The 23,263-nt window shown below is 42.1% G+C and overlaps 3 protein-coding genes across 4 annotated transcripts; all 3 read right to left on the bottom strand.

Annotated features, from left to right (window-relative positions):
- Positions 1–2,470: 2,470 nt before the first annotated feature.
- On the bottom strand, positions 2,471–8,962 carry LOC311325086 (leukocyte surface antigen CD53-like). The gene is made up of 8 exons (XM_084457736.1): positions 8,917–8,962; positions 7,317–7,400; positions 7,035–7,217; positions 6,804–6,878; positions 6,081–6,191; positions 5,873–5,977; positions 2,648–2,731; positions 2,471–2,556 (listed from the first exon to the last, which is right to left on the bottom strand). Exons 2-8 carry the CDS (start codon positions 7,377–7,379, stop codon positions 2,485–2,487), a joined length of 693 nt encoding a protein of 230 aa, XP_084313862.1. The 5' UTR covers positions 7,380–7,400; positions 8,917–8,962; the 3' UTR covers positions 2,471–2,484.
- A 2,090-nt stretch (positions 8,963–11,052) lies between these two features.
- LOC311324980 (leukocyte surface antigen CD53-like) lies at positions 11,053–12,887 on the bottom strand (the record flags this gene model as incomplete). Its single annotated transcript, XM_084457600.1, has 7 exons — positions 11,053–11,121; positions 11,476–11,559; positions 11,656–11,763; positions 11,896–12,006; positions 12,138–12,212; positions 12,407–12,595; positions 12,825–12,887. The coding sequence occupies 7 exons, from the start codon at positions 12,885–12,887 to the stop codon at positions 11,053–11,055; spliced, it is 699 nt and encodes a 232-aa protein (XP_084313726.1).
- Positions 12,888–14,313: 1,426 nt separating this feature from the next.
- On the bottom strand, positions 14,314–19,665 carry lman2lb (lectin, mannose-binding 2-like b). Of its 2 annotated transcripts, XM_084457131.1 has the most exons (8): positions 19,466–19,665; positions 18,948–19,054; positions 18,566–18,683; positions 18,387–18,469; positions 17,663–17,824; positions 17,437–17,551; positions 16,002–16,121; positions 14,314–15,877 (listed from the first exon to the last, which is right to left on the bottom strand). In XM_084457131.1, the coding sequence occupies exons 1-8, from the start codon at positions 19,608–19,610 to the stop codon at positions 15,729–15,731; spliced, it is 999 nt and encodes a 332-aa protein (XP_084313257.1). In that variant the 5' UTR covers positions 19,611–19,665; the 3' UTR covers positions 14,314–15,728. The 2 variants fall into 2 exon arrangements, with proteins under 2 accessions (XP_084313257.1, XP_084313256.1); XM_084457130.1 differs by having other exon boundaries at positions 17,437–17,824.
- Positions 19,666–23,263: the final 3,598 nt, after the last annotated feature.

The following is a 23,263-nucleotide window of genomic DNA, read 5'->3' as shown; positions in this document are numbered from 1 at the left end:
ATCTCTCCAAATGAACTCCCATTTACGGACTAGCAATACAAACTAGTAATGATAGCAAAAGATTTGTTTTCCAGTATCCAGTGCATTTAGAGGTATCCGTGATGCAAACATAGCGTAGTATCTTAATAGTTTGGTGGTATTCCTTTATCATAATGTCAGATTGTTTCCTCTGAATAGATCAGGAATGGGTCAGTCAGAGTGACTCTGGGGGAGGGCCCTGGTTCTGGAATGGGTCAGTCAGAGTGACTCTGGGGGAGGGCCCTGGTTCTGGAATGGGTCAGTCAGAGTGACTCTGGGGGAGGGCCCTGGTTCTGGAATGGGTCAGTCAGAGTGACTCTGGGGGAGGGCCCTGGTTCTGGAATGGGTCAGTCAGAGTGACTCTGGGGGAGGGCCCTGGTTCTGGAATGGGTCAGTCAGAGTGACTCTGGGGGAGGGCCCTGGTTCTGGAATGGGTCAGTCAGAGTGACTCTGGGGGAGGGCCCTGGTTCTGGAATGGGTCAGTCAGAGTGACTCTGGGGGAGGGCCCTGGTTCTGGAATGGCTGTTGGAATAGAGAATATCAGAACGGTCAGTTCAGGTGAATGCGTTGCTTTCTCTTCCAAAGAGGACAGCATGTCATCTGTTGTAGCCCATGTAGAGGAGGAGGGGTGGGAGGGGGGATACATTTACTGGGATCTCATGTAAAACGGACCTCCCCTGAAAAAGACTGCAATAATGGCATGATGTCACGTAGAAGATACCACTTACTGTGCTTCTGTAACGGGGTAATATCAGGTGGGGAAACCAGATTAAATCAACAGCTGTCTGTTTCAGAGCAGAAAGGAGAATGAGCGATCTGGGTGGGAGTAGTTTTGCATATCTCTAGGTGAACTGCAATAATTGTGTGTATAGTTTCTGAGGTATCAGGGGTGTTCAGTTTGCAATAAATGGTATATTCTGCTGTGTACAGTTACATTTTTTTTAAATTACAAAATTGTACTTGTTTCTATTTTTTGTGTGATGGTTTCAAAAAGAACAAAATTATTTTAAAATGTAAAGGAAATCTTAGTATTTTTTTAGTTTTTTTGTCTTAAAATATTGAGGATGCAGGATTTTATTCTTTAAATAAAACTGTGGAATACTTATGGAAATCCTGTGTCCAATACTCTTTTTGTCCTCAACGCAATGCAAATGCTTGCTTCATTGCTTTGACAGTGTGAGTGAGGTGTCTGAGACCAGCCCATTTTGAGCTGAGCGAAACTGATGTAGTTCAGCTTTGCTAAAAAGAAGAAATGGTTAGACAGGTTTTTCCCCGCAGGAAGTTGCTGTGTGTTTCAGTGACTGACGGGAAACCATGTGATGGTGATTTCTGCGTCAATTTCTCCATTATGGTATCAGCCGCAGTCATAAGACAAAAGTTATAAAGATCATCAGAGTCAGGGGGCATACACTGTTACAGTAGTTTAATACATTTCGAGATCATGTCAGTATAATGTAACATATTGCAAAGTGCAAGAAATAAAACAATAGAACATTGCATGAAACAGTTGAAAGGATATTTACAGTCACAGCCAGCGCTCTGCCTCAGTCACTCAGCTGTCTCAACGGTTCTCAGTTTTTCTTAATGCGTTAACAGAAATCCACTATGAATCTACAACCACACATCAATAGGAAAGCAAAGAGCATATTTTATGATAGAGCATATTTTATGATAACTGTACCATTAATATCTATTCTATGATAACCGTACCTTGCTATATTTTCAATCACCTGGTGTTACAACATGAGTTAAAATGTTTTGGGAAAAACTGCAATTAGACTGTTAAAGGCCTATTACAAGAGGGGCCAGTAGACACTATTTTAAAAGGTATTTGACTTAAAGGGCAATGCTCGTTTTTGACAACCTGGACCTTATTTACGACATATTATAAGAAGTTTGACTCACCGAGATCACTTTGGTGTAGTTCGGAGGCCTGTAGAAGAAATTTAAAATCCAGCGCGAGCCAGTATATCCATGTAATGGCGGTGATCGGGGCAACGAGAATGCAGCTTCTCAAAATCTATTTTCGGCCGCTAAACGGTTGTTTTCATCAATCAGATTGGATGAATCGACAGTTGAGATTCCTCAACGCGATCCATTGTAGTGGTTTTCAAATACGGGGTCTTTAGCCTCTGTAATATGATCTTTACACGCCTTTCCCCACTTGCTCCAGCGCGCAGACTGGCTTTTCTCCGGCTCACATTCTCTGCGCTACGATCGGATTGTTGCTGACGAATGACGACGACAATATTCTCGGCACCAACAACGATCGTAGCGCAGAGGATATACTGGATTACATGGATATACTGGCTCGCGCTGGATTTTAAATTTCTTCTACATGCCTCCGAACTACACAAAAGTGATCTCGGTGAGTCAAACTTCTTATAATATGTCGTAAATAAGGTCCAGGTTGTCAAAAACGAGCATTGCCCTTTAAGGATATTATAGGTACAGAAAATCATGTCTTCATAATTTGTAGCCGAGTCCAGACCGGCTGATGTGGCAGAATAAAGTCATGGAGAAGCACATGCCCAAGACCTGCCAGCACAGGGAGATACGGGCTGTTAGACCTCCACATGCACACATGGAGATGCTCTTCTGGAATAGTATAGTGGGAAGATGATCATACCTCAATGACGCAGAGCATAATCATAACAATCCCGGTGATTAGGAAATTATCCTCAAACAAGGTCTTCAGTTCAGTGTAACAACCCTGCGGGATAATATCCATTAGAACGCAGCATGGACCCCGTTTAGACTTGGTTTTAGAATGCGTTTTGGACGATCAGATTCAAAGTGGACCGCTAAATACAAGTGTAAACGGTCACCAAAACGTTTTGTGAAACGTTTCGTCAAACCAAATAGTATAGGACGCATTTGACCACATCGTTAGTCTATACGCTAATGCGTCCTGATGCGTCCCCGACAAAGAAGTAACAGGAAAACACGACTGCGGTCAAGCCAGCCTTCAATTCGGAAATACAAGTCATGTGGGTCACAGCCAATTCCCCTTTGCGCAAATATTAGCGTCATTACGGTAAATCTTCACGCAAAGAAGAGGGAATCCTTTTTGTCCTCCCTTCCTCCATCCCTGTTGGCGTTGTTGACTTGCAGTTCTATGTTATTACCACAAGAGGCAGTGGTCCCATAACATCAAAATAAAAAGACTCCACAGATTTCCTAGGTCAGCGTTGGCCGAGTGGATAGTGCGCCTGTCACCGTGAAGGTTGTGAGTTCAATCCTTGGTGTTGACGTACCATGACATATTTTGTCACTGGATGTTTTATAAGTTATGTAACGAGCGTGGGTCATATTTGTTAATTATAGACCCTTTTACAGCCTAGTCAGCACAAGTATGCGCGTGCATTCTTGAAACAGTAGCAGAGGAAGACAGACGAAATCGCCATTATTAAGCGTACGGACTGGACTGAGGAAATCATCAGAAATGCCTGCGTTTGCGGTGCCCATTTTATATCAGGTAAGTTATTTTGACTACATGGTTTCACTGGAATGTCTGGTTGAAATGTAGCCCTTCTCAGTCCCGTTGTCCCATTCCGCTCGCTCATGCCAGACAACAGTCCTTTGCTGGTCCATTCACTTTGCCGTCAAAATAAATCGGTGTCGGCCTAGTTAGGAGAGGCACTCATATTTAGCCTACAAGTGTCAGATAAACATGAAACTTCACTTACCTAAGCAAAAGGGTCTATTTTAACAAATGCTGGGTTGAAGCTTCAAAGCACCGCCACCACCACAGAAGAAGACTACCTCGGAAAAATAATTTCACTCGGACAGAACGCGTCTAAATAAGTTATTTATTGGAAGCGCCGAGGCTTCAAAACCCAGCATTTGTTAAAATAAAGCGTGGGTCATATTTGTTCATTATAGAACCAGCTATGTATGCGCACGCATAATTGAAACAGAAGCAGGGGGAGACAGACGAGTTCAGAGCGAGTCGTATTTTAGTGCAAAGACTATTTTATATACATCAATATATCTGGCTGTTGCGTCTACGGGTGTAGGCTAGAAATCGGCGCTCTAGTGGCAAACTAGGGTAGCCTACGGACTGGACATGAGGACATAATCAGAAATGCCCGCGTTTGCGGTGCCCATTTTATATCAGTTAAGTTATTTTCTCATCCCTATAGCGCCCTAAAATACAGCTTGTCGGTGGACACGCAACCGTATGCATTTCAGATTGATTATGTTGGCAATGTGTATGAATTTGCTGCTATGTGAGAGATAAGGACCTGTTGTCGCATGTCGTTGACAAGCTTCCCCTTATGGTGTCAGAACGATGGCTTATGAATGCAATGTTATTATGTTAAATACAGTAGCCCAGAGATGGTTAGCACTGGCATAGACCTGGTCCAGGGCGATATCCTACAGATAACGCCCTGTTACTCTCAATGCAATTTACCTATGAATGCGTTTCCTCGGCCCGCTCGTCCAAGTCTACAGACAAAACCGTTTCGTTAATCACCAAAGTAAACACATCGTTGGAAAGATGAAAGCCTTTTCTCCGAGGTCGCTACAGTTTGTAGTCCCCCACCTTTCAAATAAAAGGCAAATTTGTACACTTAAATGGCTAATATCCACAGCGCATCGACTGTCTTCTGACTGGTGATTCGGCGCTCTCTGCTTTGTTTAGCCTTCTCACTGCTGCCGCCCATGTTGGGGATGATGCATTACATCTTAAATGGTGTTGAGAGACTCGCGTTGAGGTATCTGATTAGCGCGAGAACATTTACGCTGAGTTATTAACTATGGCAAATTTAAAAATTTAAAACATGTAAATAGTGTAATGTAATGTAATGCATCATCCCCAACATACGCGGCAGCAGTGAGTAGGCTAAACAAAGCGGAGAGCGCTGAATCGATTGCTCCAGCACGCTGTGCGCATGCGTGCTGGAGCAAGTGAGGAAGCTATTTCGTGTCTAAAGACGGTTCTAAAGATCATATTACAGAGGCATGTAAAAAAAACACAACAGGCCTACGCTCTATGTAAGCACAACTAGCGATTCATAAAGACAGATTGATGAAAACAACCATTTCGCGGCAGAAAATAGATTTTTAGAAACTGCATTCTCAGTGCCCCGTCCGCCGCCATTACATGGATATACTGGCTCGCGCTGGATTTTAAATTTCTTCTACATGCCTCCGAACTACACCAAAGTGATCTTGGTGAGTCAAACGTCTTATAATATGTCGTAAATAAGGTCTAGGTTGTCAAAAACGAGCATTGTCCTTTAAAAGAGAAAAAACGATTTACCGTAATGACGCTAATGTTTGCGCAAAGGGGAATTGGTTGTGGCCCACATGACTTGTATTTCCGAATTGAAGGCTGGCTTGACCGCAGTAAAACACATCATGGATGCAGGATAACTTTTCTCCTTTTTCACCTTATCCTGCACTGTTTTACAAGTGGCAAATTACTTGTCCTATATCGAAACAGTTGGAATAGCCCTATTATGTAGGCTACATTAGTTCTTCAAACATATTCGTTTGCTTTCATGCGCACTTTTTTCAATCTGCTTGAAATCAAACTGACTGATTATTGATTTGTTTACATGGAACAGCTGTGCAACACGAACGCAGACAGGAATGAGTGATATATGGTTACTATATACGAACACAAGTGGCAGCTGTGCACGTTTGGATAGACACAGGTGTAAATTAGCCTATGTGTCTCGTTGTCCACTTGTGATCTGATCGTCCAAAACGCATTTTAAAACCTATAGTCTAAACAGGATCGTGATCACCCCATGGACATCAACATAGCTTCAGCATATGAGTCAGCTTGGTAGGCCTATTTCTTATGTTTTGGTCAAAACCCCTGTGGCATTAAACTGCATACCTTTGTCCAGTATGGAGGCTTTGGTTCGTGGCAAAGGGTTGAACAGCAGGAAGCAGGCACACTGTCCGTCCAGTCAGACACATTGTTGACTCCACAGCATTTGAACTATGCATAGTAGAATTGAGTATGAGTATTGTTAAAGAGATACACAGTCCCAATCTTATAAGCTCAGAGAGATCAAAGGGGATAGATAATCAATGCCACTCACATTTGTTTGAATGAAGTCCCAGTCATCTGATATGGATGAGTTCGCCCTTTTTCTCTCACTCTGGGACTTACCCAGACTTTCTTTGAGGTGCGATTCTATTACGTCGTCAATCTAAACACATCATAATTCATTATTTGGCTTATAACCTGTATAACCAGTCTCTCTTTGTCTCAGTTCTGCCTGGTTCTCTACTTGGCTACTGTCTCAGATCTGCTTGGTTCTCTACTTGGCTACTGTCTCAGATCTGCCTGGTTCTCTACTTGGCTACTGTCTCAGATCTGCCTGGTTCTCTACTTGGCTACTGTATGTCTGTCTCAGATCTGCTTGGTTCTCTACTTGGCTACTGTCTCAGATCTGCCTGGTTCTCTACTTGGCTACTGTATGTCTGTCTCAGATCTGCCTGGTTCTCTACTTGGCTACTGTATGTCTGTCTCAGATCTGCCTGGTTCTCTACTTGGCTACTGTCTCAGATCTGCCTGGTTCTCTACTTGGCTACTGTCTCAGATCTGCCTGGTTCTCTACTTGGCTACTGTCTCAGATCTGCCTGGTTCTCTACTTGGCTACTGTATGTCTGTCTCAGATCTGCCTGGTTCTCCACTTGGCTACTGTATGTCTGTCTCAGATCTGCCTGGTTCTCCACTTGGCTACTGTCTCAGATCTGCCTGGTTCTCTACTTGGCTACTGTATGTCTTCTCTTACAGCGTCCTATTCTGTGCCACTCACCTTCTTCTCATAAACCAGCAGAACACAGGCAACAGTGAGCTCCACTAACATCAGGAGGAACAGCAGGATGAAAAACTGGAACCAGGCAAAGAAAAAACTGTGCATTGTTAAAAAATAATAATCATCACAATCACCAGGTCAGATTGGGAATGTCAAACCCTCATTTTCATGTGATTGTGTTAGTGTTGTGCTGTATGTAACTTGGAAGGGGGATGTGATGGCGTCACATACAGTGATGAGGAGACAGCGGTTCTCCTTCATGGCCCCGAGGAACCCCAGGAAGGACACACAGGTGATGATGATGCCGATGATGAACAGAATGTTGGCCAGGTTGATGTTGGCCAGGGCGGACAAGAACGAGGGCATATTCATCATTATGCGTACTCCGAAGCCGAACACCACCGTTCCACATATCTGGCAGAAACAGAACATGATTTGATATAGGCTCAAAATGAAGTGATATATTATATATTCTCTATTCAATGTCTTAAGAATACAGTATACAGTACGTACAAAGCACAGGAGGTTGACCGCACACATGGTGTATTTCAAACACTTGAGGCAACTCTGAGTCATCTTGAAAAGAGGATCTCAGACCTGTAGACCGAAAGACAAATAAACCATGATTGCAGGCTAAGGCGAGATCAACAGTGTTGAGCAGTCTTTCTCTCTATTTGTATTTATCAGAGAATACAGAAATATCTAACACCACGTAACAGAATTACACCTGTTACAACCACAATCTGACTGATGTTCTGTCATTCGTTGCTGTAGCCTATGAATGACATACAGTGTATCCGGAAAGTATTCCCTTCACTTTTTCCACATTTTGTTATGTTACAGTCTTATTCCAAATTCATTTTTTTCCACAAAATTCTACACACAATACCCCCACAATAATTTTTTTAAATTTCGCAAATGTAGCCTATATATATATATATATTTTTTTTAAATCACGTAGGCCCTACACAAGTATTCACTTCCTTTGCTATGACACTCAAAATTGAACTCAGGTGCACCGTGTTTCCACTGATCATCCTTGAGATGTTTCTACAACTTGATTGGAGTCCACCTGTGGTAAATGCAATTGATTGGGCATGATTTGGAAAGGCACACCCCTTTCTATATAAGGTCTCACAGTTGACAATGCATGTCAGAGCACAAACCAAGCCAGGAAGTCAGAGGAATTGTCTGTTTTGAGGAAAAAAAAACGATTTTAATCAATTTTGGAATAAGGATGTAACAACAAATGTGGAAAAAGTGAAGGGATATGAATACTTTCCGGATGCACTGTAACGTCAGTCGTTTACTTCCTCCTTTTTCAGAACGAGGAGCAATGTTCTATGTAACTCTTGAGGCTAAAAGTAGCAAATGAGGAAATTAGTATGTATCAGTGTCCTGTAGTGCCTCCTTTGAATTCATCATTAAAACACCAGGCTAATTTTATTACTGAAATCAAACATTATGTTTAAAAGAAAATGAAAAGAAAGAAGATGAGTCTGGAATGAAAGAGGACTCAAACTAATGTCTTACTCAAGTAGAAATACTGTTACTCCAATTAAATTAACAGTAAGCTACATTCTTATTCTATAGAAATTGTATCGGTTGGACAGTCTTAAGTAATTTCTACAGTTAGTATAAGGTAGACTCAAACACCAGAGGAATGTGTTCATAATAATCATACATGGATTTTAAACAGTAGCCCATTCAATTTTCTTTATTACCAGAAGTGTTTAAGTTCCTCTCTCTCTCTCTTCCTCGCTCTCTCTGAAGTTCTCCTCTCTTACAAACGGTAGCCTATTCTACTATATTTCCTTATAAATGATTTACATAGCAAAAACAACAACAACAACACCACACACGATTGTCTTCCCAGTTGATGAAACATATTTCTTAGCTGAATATAATGACTGCCTCAATACAATGTTGTAAGCAATTCAAACGAGTTGGAATGGTGAAGAATGGTAGTCTGGTTCCAGACGCTCGAATCCGCTCACCGAAAGTTTGCTGATTTCTAGAAGATCTCGAGTGTAGAGTTGACAATTCTGTCTGATATCAAGCCAGGCGAATTGAGCTTTTGGATGAAATCAATGAAAGCTAGTAGCCTACTCACCTTGTTACTTCCAATGGCTTTCCCTTTCGCAGAAATCAATATAAATCGTGTGCCAGATGTGATGTACTTAGCTGTACTTTATGTTCTGTGCAGTGGTGGGGTGTAAAGAAGGCAACTTCCTTATTTTAGGGCTTTGTATGATACAGCTATGTCTGAGTTAGGGGGTTAAACACAAAATACTCTGAATAGCACCGACGGGGAAAACCCTGTTATATAGGCTACCGAGGTAATGCAGATACAAATGCGCGCAAAAGAAAATGAAGCCTCTTTGTATAGTCTACAAATAAATTAAGAACATATTCCCTCCTAATTGTTGCATTCCACTTAATACTTTGATTGAGAAAATAATTTCAGAAAGTTTGAAAAGTTGTTTTCAAGTGTTATTCATTTATTTATTAAATAATGTTAGCTGCTATAACTATAAAATACAGTAGTCTGTTTTGATGAGCCTGGTTTTGTTTTTTTCCCAGCTGATTCTGATTCTGCTGATTCTTGGGGATACCTCTTCAAAAGACAGGAGGGTGCCTGGTGATATATCCCTTGAATGTTTTCAGATATTAACCCTTTTATGCTCATTCGATTCGGTTACGAATCGTAACCCTAGTTCTATGAGTCGAGTGAAGCTTTGCTGAACCCCAGTCTGCTCACTGAAGGTTTATAGGAGCAGATGTGTGGCCATCGGCCCACTTTATAGTGGTGCACCTGTTCTAATTGGTTGCAGGTGCGTGTATGGTTATTGTCTTCAGTCCATGTAGCTACGATTGATTAAGCCAATAAGGAGCTTCGCTCCACTCATATAACTAGGGTTACAATACGTAACTGTTGTTTTCTGTAAAATCATTCATTCTATGCCAAAAGCATGGCGCGGGAAAGGACAGTCGCAGGAATAACAGGGTCGCGGTTTTGCCGTGGTGCGGCTTTAACCCTAAACCGCTTTTCTCATTGTCAATCAGGCCAGTAGCTTAAAATTACACACAATTACTGGTCAATACACAGAATAACTAGTCTGCTGCCTGGCTCAATGCCCCTACTGTATCCAGCTAGAGAGAGGGGTGAAAATATAAAATCTACTCTCATTGCCTCCTCGTGAAATTGTGAGAGAGAGAGGGGGGGGGAATTCAGAATCGATTCATGAATCCCAAAATCGATCTTTGATTTAATGAATGAATGAATAAATGAATGAATGAATAGTTCATTCATTCATTCAATGATTCATTCATTCATTCATTTTTGGAAATCAGAATCGATACCCAGCCCTGTGTTGCATACGTTGGCAGTGATGTAATTAAGGTTACAGCTAAAAAAAAACAAAAAAAACGGGTTTTAGTAACACTAACCGAATCGATATTGAATCGAATCGTGATAATCGATTCTGAACCTTGTGAATCGGAATCGAATCGATTCTTGAAATTCGAATTGATACCCAGCCCTAATTACTTTGACCCCTGTATGTTGCTCTAAATGTTAGGATTCTCATAGTTAGGTGCATTGTAGGTACAATTATCTTTAGTTGTAGTTGTAACTGTATATTCACAACATAGATCCGATTACTTTTATTTAGGTATTTAGCCTATATCATGTTATATAGATCAGAAGTAGAGCATACATATACTGTGAGTAGATAGAAAACAGGTATTGCGTGAAAAAATGTAATGTGAAATTTATAAACCTAAATTAAGTCTTATATTCAAATGCTAGATGAAAACTAAATTAGAACACTCCATGAACTGATCATGTGTGTAACTATGACACCTTGAATCACATGAATCACTTTTAAGAAGCAAAAGGTAGCCTACATCAGGATCTTTGTGAAAGCACTCTTCAAAGCAACATTGTGCACCCTCCTCCTGATGGTGTTGAAGCACAGTCCTATATATATATCACCCTAATATCCCTGCCAGTGGGTATCATTCATTAGAATCTTAGAATTTCTACATGAGTCTTCAATCCAGTCTAAATTCTAGACAAAGAAAAATATAATAATATATAATAATATTTTTTTTATCTATGAAAGCAATTAGATCCTCCATTGTCTTTTTACTGGTAACGAAGTCCATGCCAACTGTCTTTTTACTGGTAACCAAGTCCATGACGACTGTCCTTTTACTGGTAACCAAGTCCATGACGACTGTCTTTTTACTGGTAACCAAGTCCATGACAGCTGAAGTGGCAGAAGAGAGGGAAGGCGAAACACATGCAAATGAACTGTAAACAAAGGAGGAGGACATGTTTTAGAGACAGATCTCAGACAGAGCAAACAAGAATACACACTCAACACATTTTAACCACACCCATCACAGACAATTACAGATGTATGTACATTTTGCAAATGCTAAATTGTGCATTTGTTTTGTTGATTTGTGTCTCTGTGTAAACTCGTCATCACTGTAAATGAGGGGAACTTCAGTGCTTCACGAGATAGGTACGTATAAATAAAGGTTTGAAATGAAATGAATTACAGAAATGGAGTTGGTAGTGATTCATACAATATTCATACAAATAAAGAGCAGCGCATACCGTACACAAAAGCACAAAAAAGCAACTGAATTGAGTGTGTACCTGTATGATAGACAGAGTAATAACACCAGCACCGGTGCTGAGAAAATTCCTTGCGAACCAGTTCCTCAGCTTCATATGACAGCCCTAAAAGAGACGGGGGAGGATCCAGTGTTGTAAATGTTATTTTTAAAACATTGTCAAAATGTAGCTTAGATATATAAACCACAGATACGGGCCAACCTCTGTCCAGCTTGTTTGAGGGATGCTGCTACAGGGGTCACTGGTGCAGCACGAGACAGGAACGTTCCCCTCCCAGTCTGACAGACCCTGTACCCCACAGCACCTGAACTGGACAGAGTAGAGCACAGCCACTTGGTTACATTGACAATATCCACACTTGGATAGTTCTGATCTGACGAGCCATATTATAACTTATATCCATATGCTCTGGTGAAATTTTAGGTCACAGTGAATACTCACATTGTACTGGAGTGCATCGAACTCATCTTTCAGGGTGAGGTTTGCCTCGGGAGCTGAATGCTTGTACGTCTCCAGGCTTTTCTCCAGGTCTTTCTCAAAGAAAGTATCAATCTTTGAAGAAGAAAATCAACCCAAGGCTAATATTAGGCTACAATACACTGTACCTCGCGTTTCATAATGTGTTATCAAAGAGACACAGCAGGGATAGAGAAGGTTTTGATGACTCCATTTGTGGTCCCTACCTCTCTGTTGTACACCAGGAAGACACAGCCCATAGCCAGCTCCACCAGCATCAGGAAGAACAACATGATGAAAAACTGCAATCAATAATGTAAATTCAACAATCAGTCACCAAAGACAGCAGACATGCTCTGTGACTACAGTGCACTCTTGGTGAGAAGGATGGTGGTTGGGGTTTAGGAATATATTGTAGTGGATTCCTTCTACCAAGTGGATAAGGTAGAACGAATATACTTTTTAAGTGTGTGAGTGTGCGTGTGTGTATGCTTACAGTGATGAGCATGCAGCGGTTTTCCTTCAGGGCCCCCAGGAACCCCAGGTAGCACACACAGGTGACGATGGTCCCAGAGACCACCAGGGTGTTGGCAGGGTAGATGGGCCAGAAGGATGTGATCAGGGAGCTATAGGTGGAGTGCATCATCTGGAACTCTCCAAACGCCACAACAAACGCACCACACAACTGGAACACAAAACATTTAATTTATGGTCAAATCTGATGTGTAGTCCCTCACAGTGTGCTAGAAATTGAGGGACGGCTACAGAAAATAAATATATCACCCTGTAAGTAGGTTAAATATGTCCTTTCACCCCCTCTACAGGATGCACAAGCTATTGCAGACTTATCACACTTCTAGACTGATCATGAATGCTAGATACATCATATGAATACAAGAGTGAGGATAACCTACCCAGCATATGAAGCAGAGGAGAACCATCATGGACTTGCAGCAGCTCACGCAGGAACTATTCATTTTTCTTCAGTGATGGTCTCCTTCAGCATCGGGTGAAATCAACCTGCCGAGGAAAACAACATCAGTGTCATGTTCAACTGAAGACCTAAGTTCCTATCATCCAATCAATGTCACCTTCTAGTCCTTAGAGTGTAAAAGCAAGTGATCTTGACAGCCCAGGTGTTGTGGCTGAGACAATGTTTACAAGACAGCCATGTGTTTGGTATGACAACACCAAGCGTGATTGCTTGAGCCACCCAAACATGATGCAGTCCTGTTTATGTGAGGGAGATCGGCCAAATAAATATTCCACTACACTCAGAAATATGTATTTTAGCTTAAAATAAATCTTTGTAAATTGTTTCTGAAGTCAATTGAGAAATTTCAACAGACCTCTGTTCAATCTGTATGGCACTTAAAAGGCTTTATAAAATTCTTTATACATTTTTAGTCATGCATGGCACCTTATAATAAGGTTTATAAATTATTATGAGTGGTAGGTAGAATGTATTATACCTCAATGCTACACACATTATACCAAACTTTAGGCAGTTATAAAGACACATGGAGAACTGCTCTAATGTATCAATATAATCAATAATATACTATAGCATGACTTTGTGAGCTTTAAGTAAAGTGACAGCAATTGTATCATACTATAACACAATAATGAGGTCTTATGAGCAGTATTTTTTGTCTGTAAGTGAAGTGTAAGACAAAAACTGTTATATGATACAATTGCAAATAACCTTATATAGTGTCATGACGATGTCATGCACGACTATAAACATTTATTGTATTGTATATGTTTATTGTCCATTTATAAAACAAGTTTTATACAGCTTAATAAGTACATTGTGTTATGAATGTGCTTATAATGCATTATAAATATGTCCTTCATAGAAAGTGTTGAACGAACAAGAGAATGAATACCTACCTTGGATGAAACGACCCTGTGGTTGACAGTTTTCCCTCAGTTGAAACGGCACCACTGCTAGATATGCTGCTGCCTGGATGTTTCTGTCGGCAGACAAGGACTGGAGGTGGCAGGAGAGTGAGAGGAAAAGGAGGCAGTCTATAGCATTCTTTCCATCACATTCCATTAGCCAGGTCTGGGAAGACGTTATTCACATTCATGTAAGGTTGATTAGACTTTAGAGACCATCCCACCACAAACAATGCCAAAGTGTTTGGGGTGGCAACAAGTGCATCAAAGAAACTCATTCAAATTGACTGGAGAGCCCTGAATACAGTATGCTGGGCTGTAACATGCTCTTCCATACAGTGGGAGAATGAGTTGTGTGGAAGAAAGAACACCCCTAAACAATATACAGGTTTGAGAAGTCCTTCTGTCCCTCTACCAACACTGAGGATGAAAATAACTCATAGAAAGAGACATTTCCAAGTGTAAGATCATCATAGAAATATTTATTCAAAAAGGTTTGACACGACAGCACAACAGCGCACAATCTCTTCATAGGCTAACAAGAGAACATTTCACAGTGGTAGATTTAAAATCAACTAATTTCAAAGCTTCGATTAAAACCTAAGCCTTCACATTTTCATCATCCCCAGCATAATTCCTTAAATAATCATGTGTAATCGTGTCACATCAAGATGATTGATGACAGTAAATCACTCACTCCAACCACACAAACCCCATCATATGGCAATAAGCTACAAAGGGACACATTTTGGATGCAACCCCACAGAGCCAATCCAAACAGGTTCGAGACAGACTAGATAAGGCACCAGCAAAGTGTCAGGTGAGTGTCTGTAAGACAGTGTCCCGAGTACATATACTTTCAAACAAACTTCAGTGAGCCAAATTCAAGTTAAACATTGCAGACAGTCATTGGAGACCCTGTGTGTTTCTTTTTCACAAAACATACAAAGACAATGCCAAAATAACTAGCCCTTTCACAGGTGAAAAAGACATTTGATCTGTAACAAAGCAAAGGTAATGTCTAAGCAATGATGTAAATCATAAAAAGCAGACAATCACATTAAATTCATTCATTAATATTCATTAAATATGCTCTTTCTACACAAGTTTGATGAGAGATTTTCTATAAACAACATTTCCTTGAATTAGCTATATGTTAGACACTATGGCTGGTGGACAATACTCAGTTATCAACAAAACCTAAAAGAAATACAGAGCAAAGAACTTCAAGCTACAGGTATAGACCCAACTGAGATGGAACTGAAAAAGTAAATGGCACCTTCAATAGGACACAATGAATATAATAGATGGTTTTAAAATAAAGGTGTTTCTCAAACCATGGCTTAGAACAAGAGGATAAACAAGGGTATTATGTACCTAGCCTAGGCCCTGAGCTAGGCACTTCAGCTCATAAAACAAAACTCCTCGCCCAAAGATGGAGGTTCATGTGCATTTCACATCAGTGCAATCAGTGGTGTCAATCCTAGAATCTGACAACACTAGTACAACGGAAAACACAGAACACTATTCTGACAGCCAATCTTTTCACTGTTTAAATGTCACCACAGCCAGTGTCTTTGTAAGCAGCTCACAGGTCTCCGTCCCTGTTCCTAAAGCGTCTACTGTAGCATCAAGGTTTACCCTCTTTAAACCGAGGTGGACATAAAGGGCTCCGAAGACCACTCTCATAGTCATGTCAAACGGGCTCACATTTCAGCCGGTTGAGATCTCAAGGTTTGATGTCTATTCCCTTGCCTGAGGTATCGAGGTAAGGGGGATTGTGCTGTAAAGCTATGCCAGTTAAAGTGGTGATCATGCTGCATCTTGATTAAGAACATATATGGATCCCACCATTCTCACACTCTCGCTCATTCTCTCTCAGACCATCTGTGAGTGTGGTAGGGTCTGGTCTGGTCTCAGTAGAACCGCTTGCGACTGTTCTCCTTCCAGCGGACATACATAACCCCTGCGACCACCGCCAGCACGAACACACCCATGATGGAGAAGACTATGGTGAAGAAGAGCTGGACTCCACCCATCCCCTCCTCCTGCACCTCCACCTCCACTGAAAGACAACCAGAGCATAAATCTATTGTTAGAAAAGTAACCTACTTCACAGTAAGACAAAATTGGGAGGACATGCTAGTTCATTATCACATGCCAAAATATCTGGCAGCCTTGTGCTTTACCTTTGAATTGCTCCATGTCGTCAATACTGGGAATGGTGACCTCTTCTTCCTCCAGCTCCTCCTGTGTTCGCTTCACTGTCCTTAGCTGGTACAACTTCATAGACATGAGATCATGGTTGTCTGCAAACATAGGAACAACAATATTAGATCCTCCAATCAGAACGGCCATTCTTTAACACTCAGGCCCAAATCCACAGAGTGGATTGCTCCTGCTAATAGCTCAATATTTTGCACAGCAATTGCAACAGCAATCTGCTCCAGTTTAGCACGATATCCACAAAAGATTTTGCTCTAATGATATGCCCAGGCAAACACGCCCACAACCAGCCTTCGTCTGGCTCCAATAACTGCTGCCATGATCTCTGGAAAGCCCAGACATGTCAGCCCCTTAGATGTGTTAGACTTACCAGCTGAAAGCAATTTGCTCTTGTTATGCGTCTGATTGAAAAGTTAAATCTTTCCCCAGTGTTTTAAGCTTTTCTCCATATTTCAGGACACGGATAGGTTCATAATGAAAACAACAGACCACACTTGTCTTTGCAGAAAATATCAGTTGTGTTTGTTTCTGTGCATCACAGCTGGCTGAACTTATTAAATCCCCCTCTATGTATGTTCCGCCCTTAAAGGACTAGTAAAGGGAAAATGCATTTTTAGCCCCGTTTTAAGGTTACTTATGATCATATACAATGGTTCAGATCAAAACGTTGACAAAACTAGCACTTTTGAGAAAGTCTGATAATTGCTCTACCACCGTTTTGGTCACAATGGATGTGGGTGGGCACCGTGAAAAATCATTCAAAAAACATGTTAAACTCTCAATGTCAAAGACAAGAAACTTCATTACTTTCAATGCTGGAAATCCAAAAAACAGACAAGCTTGTGTCCTGGCAACGTGAAGTAGATGCAGTTATGCGGCAGCGAAATCAAATGATTCAGTGCAGTATGATACTGTGCATATACAGCTTCTGACCACCGGGTTTAATTCACCCCGTTTCTCGTTCCGAGAGATGGACGTTCTGTCTATAGGAATGAGCCCCGACCCATTGACTCCCATTTAGTTGGGAGCGTATCTCACTCCATTTGGCTGAACGGGTATATAATTACACTTTGATGACTACACAAATCGTGAGAATTTAATGAGTGAACCGACGCTCCCGCCTCAAGAGGGCAGTGTTCAACCATTACAGGAACACAGTTGTTGAAATCATGTCAGTGTGTTATAAGATAAGTGAAGCCACAGATGTACCCAGGGGTGTACTGGTGAGTAAAGGAAGTGGGAATATTCTGACTAAAGAAGTGGGTACACTGTAGCAGAAATGTTACAGTTTTTACATTAGTGGTATTGAAAGAAGTGGGCATACTGTGGGTCCATGGATAAAGAAGTGGGTACACTCCATATACCTTTGTATACCCTCCACTACACCACTGGATGTACCTGAGAGGTCTCCTGTGACAGAGGAGGCTCCGAAGAAGTAGCCCTTGGGCATCCGCAGCCCAGACACGTCAACGCAATCCTTCCACTCCCGTTTGCCTTCGACGTCTACCATCACCTGTAGAGATGGGAGGTGGAACTGCTTAGCAAACAGGGTATGAAACTGAGTGAGTGAGTGAGTGAGTGAGTGAGTGAGTGAGTGAGCCAAGTGTGAAAGCAGGGCTCTCACCTTCAGTCGGTTTTTGGAGTATCTAATGAGGAGGAAGGAGTTGTGGTTAGCATTGCGTACTAGGGCCGTGCATCCACCAATCTCTGTGGGCTGTCCGTCCCGATCGTGGTCATAGGCTAGAGTCCCGTTACCCAACATCACTGACACATATGGAAAGGCCCTCTGTGGGTAGAGAGAGAGAGAGAGAGAGAGAGAGAGAGAGAGAGAGAGAAAGAAAGAGAAAAAAAGAAAGAAACATAAAATGTGGTTATTGAGTAATCTGAAGAACAATGATGTTTGGTAAAGCTTCCAGGTGACACGCAACACAAGGGCTGAGATGCCACATGTAATATGTTACACATCACAGACACACACGGATGTGGATCGGCTGACTTACATTGGATGGAGTGTTGGTTGAGGTAGGGGACAGTTTATGGGTTGACGGGGTTAGGTGATTAGGTTAACATAGCTACCTGAGTTGCAGGGTTTGGCTTCTTCTGTATCTCCCAGTCGGTATTGAGGAAACACAGGACGTGAGCACACAGCACTGAGCAGAGCACCCAAATCAATGAGCATGCCCTTGTGATCAGTAGTTGGGAAAGGACGTGTGTGTGTGTGTGTGTGTGTGTGTGTGTGTGTGTGTGTGTGTGTGTGTGTGTGTGCATGCGTGTGTAATAACAGTTGATGACAGTCCCTATTTGAGTGTGTGGAGGAAGAAGGGAGGAAAAAAGGATTAGGTTCCTACCTCATGGTTCTTGTCTTCATTGGGGTACGTGTCCACAAACACCCCAAGTCCCGTGAACAGGTTCATGTTCCCAAACACTGGACCTGTAAGAGGTAGAACCTGGTGTCAGTACTTCATAAAGGCATGTACTGTTTGTGGTGAGAGGAGGGACCCCTCGGGGGTCGCTGCAGGCCCAGTACCTATCTGCATGCGCTCCTTGGTGAACCACAAAGCCAGTCCATCTCCATTCAGATCCTTCTTTCCCGCACCATGGATTTTAAAGTGCACATGAAGCTCCCAGTCTGTCAGGTAACAGGGCTAGAAACACACACACACACACACACACACACACACACACACACACACACACACACACACACACACACACACACACACACACACACACACACACAGAATGAGGAAAAGCAAGTTGTAGCATAACTTGGGCTGGGGTGGGGGCTGAGCTTGGAGTGCCTGATCAGTGATGTGGTACTGCAGGTTGCTGTATCAGTGTTGAAAGAGGGTTGAAGCTGTCAGATTGATCTGCTTAGGTGTACTGTGCTCGTTGAGCACTGAACTCACAACTCGGCTCCACACAGCTCCATGTCTGCTCTGCAAGTCTGGGGTCAGACGCACATATTCTGTGGTCACCATGGCAGTACCCAATAGGTCCCATGATGCACCCAGGCCTGAAAAAGCACAGCCCCGAAGGGAAATTGTTGATCATGAATATATATAGTACCACAACTTCTGGATAGCTAATGATCGCATTGATATGCATTTCTGGATACTCCATATTCAAATGTATGCATTGTACACCCACTTCCTTGTTGGGAGCAATATTGTGCAATCAAATGCCTGATAAGTGGTGATACTTGTCTGTTGAGTTAGACTACCTTCACTGCCTGAGGCTACCAAGCCCGAGCATACTGCACACAAAACCACATTGAGTGAAATACAACGTTTACAGTCTAATGATATGTTTTTTAACTAGAAACTGAAACGTAAACACCACGGTCAATTAGTCCAAGAATATAGCTGCTACTTGAAAATGACAGAGCAAACGTTAGCCTGCTCTTGCATAGCCAAGGTAAAGTTACCTGCTTGATAGGGCTTGGTCAGCGAGTACTCCCTCTTCAGAAAGTCGTCCATCTCGTACTCATTGTCTGCCAAAGACTGTCTCATCAAAAGACAGACAACAGCTAACATATATGTTAATTCATGAATGTTTCGTAGGTTAAACATTAAATGTGATATACGAAAGCTACTCCTCCGACACAGAATGGACTTGTTCACGGTGGCAGCCATCTTGCTTCCTAATGTCTAGGACCGCCCATTTTTATTGGATTGCTGGGTAGTTTAAACCCGAGACGCAGAGTTGCGTCAGTCCAATACACTTCATATGCGTCAGTCCAATACTCTTTATAAGCACCATCTAGTCGTGATGAGACATATGATACCGAGACGTTGACGCTCGTCTCACAGTGTTTTTCGGAACAGCGTCGGAGTTTGTATTAATTATGAGACCATGTGATAGATGACGTCCGAATGACGTCATTGCTTTGGCGGAAGCGCGTCTTTCTGAAAGAACAAGTGACAGAATGGTCAGAGACTACAATTGGAAAGTGGTTCCCTGTTGCACAAGCACATTCTTGTCCCTTTGTCGTTTCTCCCGTTGCACAAACACATTCCCCAAACACTGACATGCTCTTTTACCTGGTCTCATGGCTCAATCACATTCCCCACTCAGAGGAAATACTTGTCACATAAATAATACACTTTATTATAATAATAATAATACTATAAATAGATACCCACAATGTACATGTAGCCTATACTTTATTATAATACGCCAACTTGTGACATAAATAATTAGACTTTATAAATGCGACCTAAATCATCACATAGCTAACAAACTCATAGCCAAGGCCGAGAGCGGTTATTACCTCCGCCCCAGCTACATCGCAGGGCGAGAGGTAATATTTTTGGTGGCGTTTGTTTGTTTGTCCGTTTGCAGGATTAAGCCAAAATTATCAGACCGGTTTTCACGAAACTCGGTGGAAGGGTGTAGCATGGTCCAACCATAGATATGAATACGAGATGACTTGTAATGGATTGATTGTAATACGGCCGCCATATTGGTCCGGTACCGCTGTCACGTGACAACCGCTTTCCTCAGCAGTTTCAGTCAGTAAAAGTAACCCTGCATCAAGAGATAACTCTAGAAGATAAGTAGAAACAAATATTTTTGTCTTTGAACTGTCCATAACAGTCAAATAACATAAATAATAAATAAATAAATAAAAAATTACAAAGTGCAAAACAGCAGCATCCAACAGTTTTAGTTGTATCTATCAGCTAACAACTATGTATTTATCATCGTTCACTTAAAAGAGCCGTATCGTTCGCGACCGACCCATCACTAGTTTACTCGCGGAGCTCCGTACCGGACCAAGATGGCGGCCGCATTTTTCATCCGGCAGCAATCAAATCAACGTCAATGCGGCGTCTAGTGTATATGTCTATGGGTCCAACAACTTGGAGCAGATCCGAATCATGGGGCGTGTCCACGAGCAGCCCTATCACGGCCGGCCATTCACCTCCATTCATTTTTGTGCGTGGCTGTAAGCATAGGGTTGTCACTCCCTTACTCTGTTCAGGGTTGCCAGATTGGTGTGATGTTTTCCAGTGAGTGCTCAAACTCCGCCCAATGTTATAAAAAAATGCCCAATTATTATAGTATATAATATATCCCAGTACATGCAGTATATACAGTACAACTCATGTGGTAAACTGCAACACACGCCTACACACATAGCCTACGAGAGAGAGAGAAAGATAATCCCATCAAATAGTCAAAGAAATGATAATGCAGGCAACAAATTATATAAACACATGAGAAGCATGGCTATAACATGAATATAGAAACGGCGGTGCTGCGGTCATAGACAAGAGAGCAACTCAAGATAACAAGATGACAAGCTAGATAACAAGCTTTAGTGGTGACAAGAAACCGGTAGAGAACGTGACAAGTGGACTTTGCTACACAACCTCCAATGGTAGGCCTATATAACCACCTGTATAACCACCCATGAATATCCTGCCTGCTTGCCTACAATAACCGAGTCAGGAGTGTGACACTCAGGCAGGCAAGCAGGCAGAGACACAAGTAGGTAATGCATCACTCAATGATGCGACATCCAGAAACACCTGCTGTAGCCTATAGTAGCCTATTAAATAAAAATGTCTTACCTTCACGCCGAACAGGTCAGGAGTCCATTCCAACTTCTAATGTAACTTGTCAATGTAAAACTATGTACATATGGTGAACTTGCTAATTAGCAAGTAAGGCCTATTAATAGATGGTTGAGTCAAAGCTCCCCAACAATTGTCCCGCACGTCTATGAGAGCAGAAAGCAGCGGTAATCCCATGCGATTTCTGGCATCATCTTTGAGTAGCATCACTTGGGAAAATGCTCTCTCCACATGAGCATTTGATATGGGCAGAGTGAGCAATCTGATTGCGCCAAGTGCCACATCCTGAAAGCACTTTCCTCCGGCATCTTTAAAGGCCTCTACCTCCAGCCAAAAGGCATCGATGCGGTGATCATGACAGAAACCTGCTGATACCACATCCCCCCGTTTTGGCATCTTTAGGTTTCTTCGGGGGTAGCTAGCTAGATTTGACTCCGACCTCGACCTCGTGCCTTCTCCTTGACCGTGTGAATCAAATGCATTGAACAGGGAGAGCTCCCTCGCCCCTATTGGACAGGTGCACATCTCCCACCCTATTACTAACATCATTGGATAAAATTGAAATGTCTGTCCCACCAGTTTTAAGAAATATATAAAAAAAATATGTATATATGTAGATGGAACACCCGCCCAATGCTATTTTTTCCGGCCAAACGTGATCAAAAGAAGCCCAATTGGGTGTGAACCCGCCCAATCTGGCAACACTGACTCTGTTCCAATGTTGACCTGCATTACTATGTTGGCACCACAAGAGGCAGTAGTCCCAGCACACCAAAATAAATACACTATGACATCCCACACTCTGAAGTTCCTTGGTAGTCTAGTGGATTAAGCGTCCAACACCCATACGGGAGATCGATCCCTGGTTGAGGACGAACCTGTTTGATTCCTAACTTTAGCCACAACCTTTTTTTCCTCTCCTCTCTGCCCCCTTTTTGTGCATGGCTGTAAGCCAGCACACCAAGTACACCAAAATCAACCACTGCACAAGTAGAGTAGTGATCGGCTTACTGTTATGTTTCTCTGTGTATGGAACTCTGTGTTTTGTTTTCTGCGCCTCCTGTTCTCGGTCCCACTCCCAGATTCCTGAGTCATTCAAAGCATTTGAATAAATATGAGCATTGTGATTTGTAATTTCTGTTTGTCACTGGCTGTTATAGAAGTTATGTAAATATGTGGTTACCTGGTGGTGCTATGTCAGTTATTGAATTTATGTGCAGTAATTGAACATTTTAAATACTCCTGTTTTGAAATTATACCTACAGTATAGGTGTCTCAGTAATTACCCATTATATATTAGGCTATACTTTGCATGTATTTACCAGGTAAATGTTTAGTAATTGGGGGACTATGAAAGGAAGGGTTACCAAAAAAAAATTCAAAGTTAATTTAGCAATAGAAATCCATAAGTCTAGGGCCAATGGGCCTAGGATATAGACAATAAACTACCAGTGGAATAGTGGTGGAGCAATAGCGGGAGCATTTCTGATTACTAGCGCACCGCTGTCCCTGACGCTAATAATCCGCCAGAGGTCCGCTTGCCATTCGATGTGCAAATGGCCAGGAACCCACCAGCGGATTCGGCCAGAGATCTGCAAGCTCGTCCATCGGGAACCTGCTGTAGGTCCACTAGCCTTGTGTTA

Source organism: Borostomias antarcticus (assembly GCF_949987555.1).
Source record: "Borostomias antarcticus genome assembly, chromosome: 23".
In the NCBI taxonomy this organism is placed as follows: domain Eukaryota; kingdom Metazoa; phylum Chordata; class Actinopteri; order Stomiiformes; family Stomiidae; genus Borostomias; species Borostomias antarcticus.
This window is presented reverse-complemented; position numbering and strand designations above follow the sequence as displayed.

Excerpts from the sequence above, each read along its gene's own strand:
- LOC311325086 (XM_084457736.1), bottom strand. The coding sequence starts at position 7,379 with ATGACTCAGAGTTGCCTCAAGTGTTTGAAATACACCATGTGTGCGGTC. Across the intron at positions 2,732-5,872 it reads AGCCTCCATACTGGACAAAG|GGTTGTTACACTGAACTGAA; the intron begins GTATGCAGTTTA and ends ATTATCCCGCAG. Across the intron at positions 2,557-2,647 it reads TTATGCTCTGCGTCATTGAG|GTCTTGGGCATGTGCTTCTC; the intron begins GTATGATCATCT and ends CTGTGCTGGCAG.
- lman2lb (XM_084457130.1), bottom strand. The coding sequence starts at position 19,610 with ATGTTTAACCTACGAAACATTCATGAATTAACATATATGTTAGCTGTT. Across the intron at positions 18,684-18,947 it reads GAGCTGTGTGGAGCCGAGTT|CCCTGTTACCTGACAGACTG; the intron begins GTGAGTTCAGTG and ends GTGTGTTTCTAG. Across the intron at positions 18,470-18,565 it reads CAAGGAGCGCATGCAGATAG|GTCCAGTGTTTGGGAACATG; the intron begins GTACTGGGCCTG and ends TACCTCTTACAG.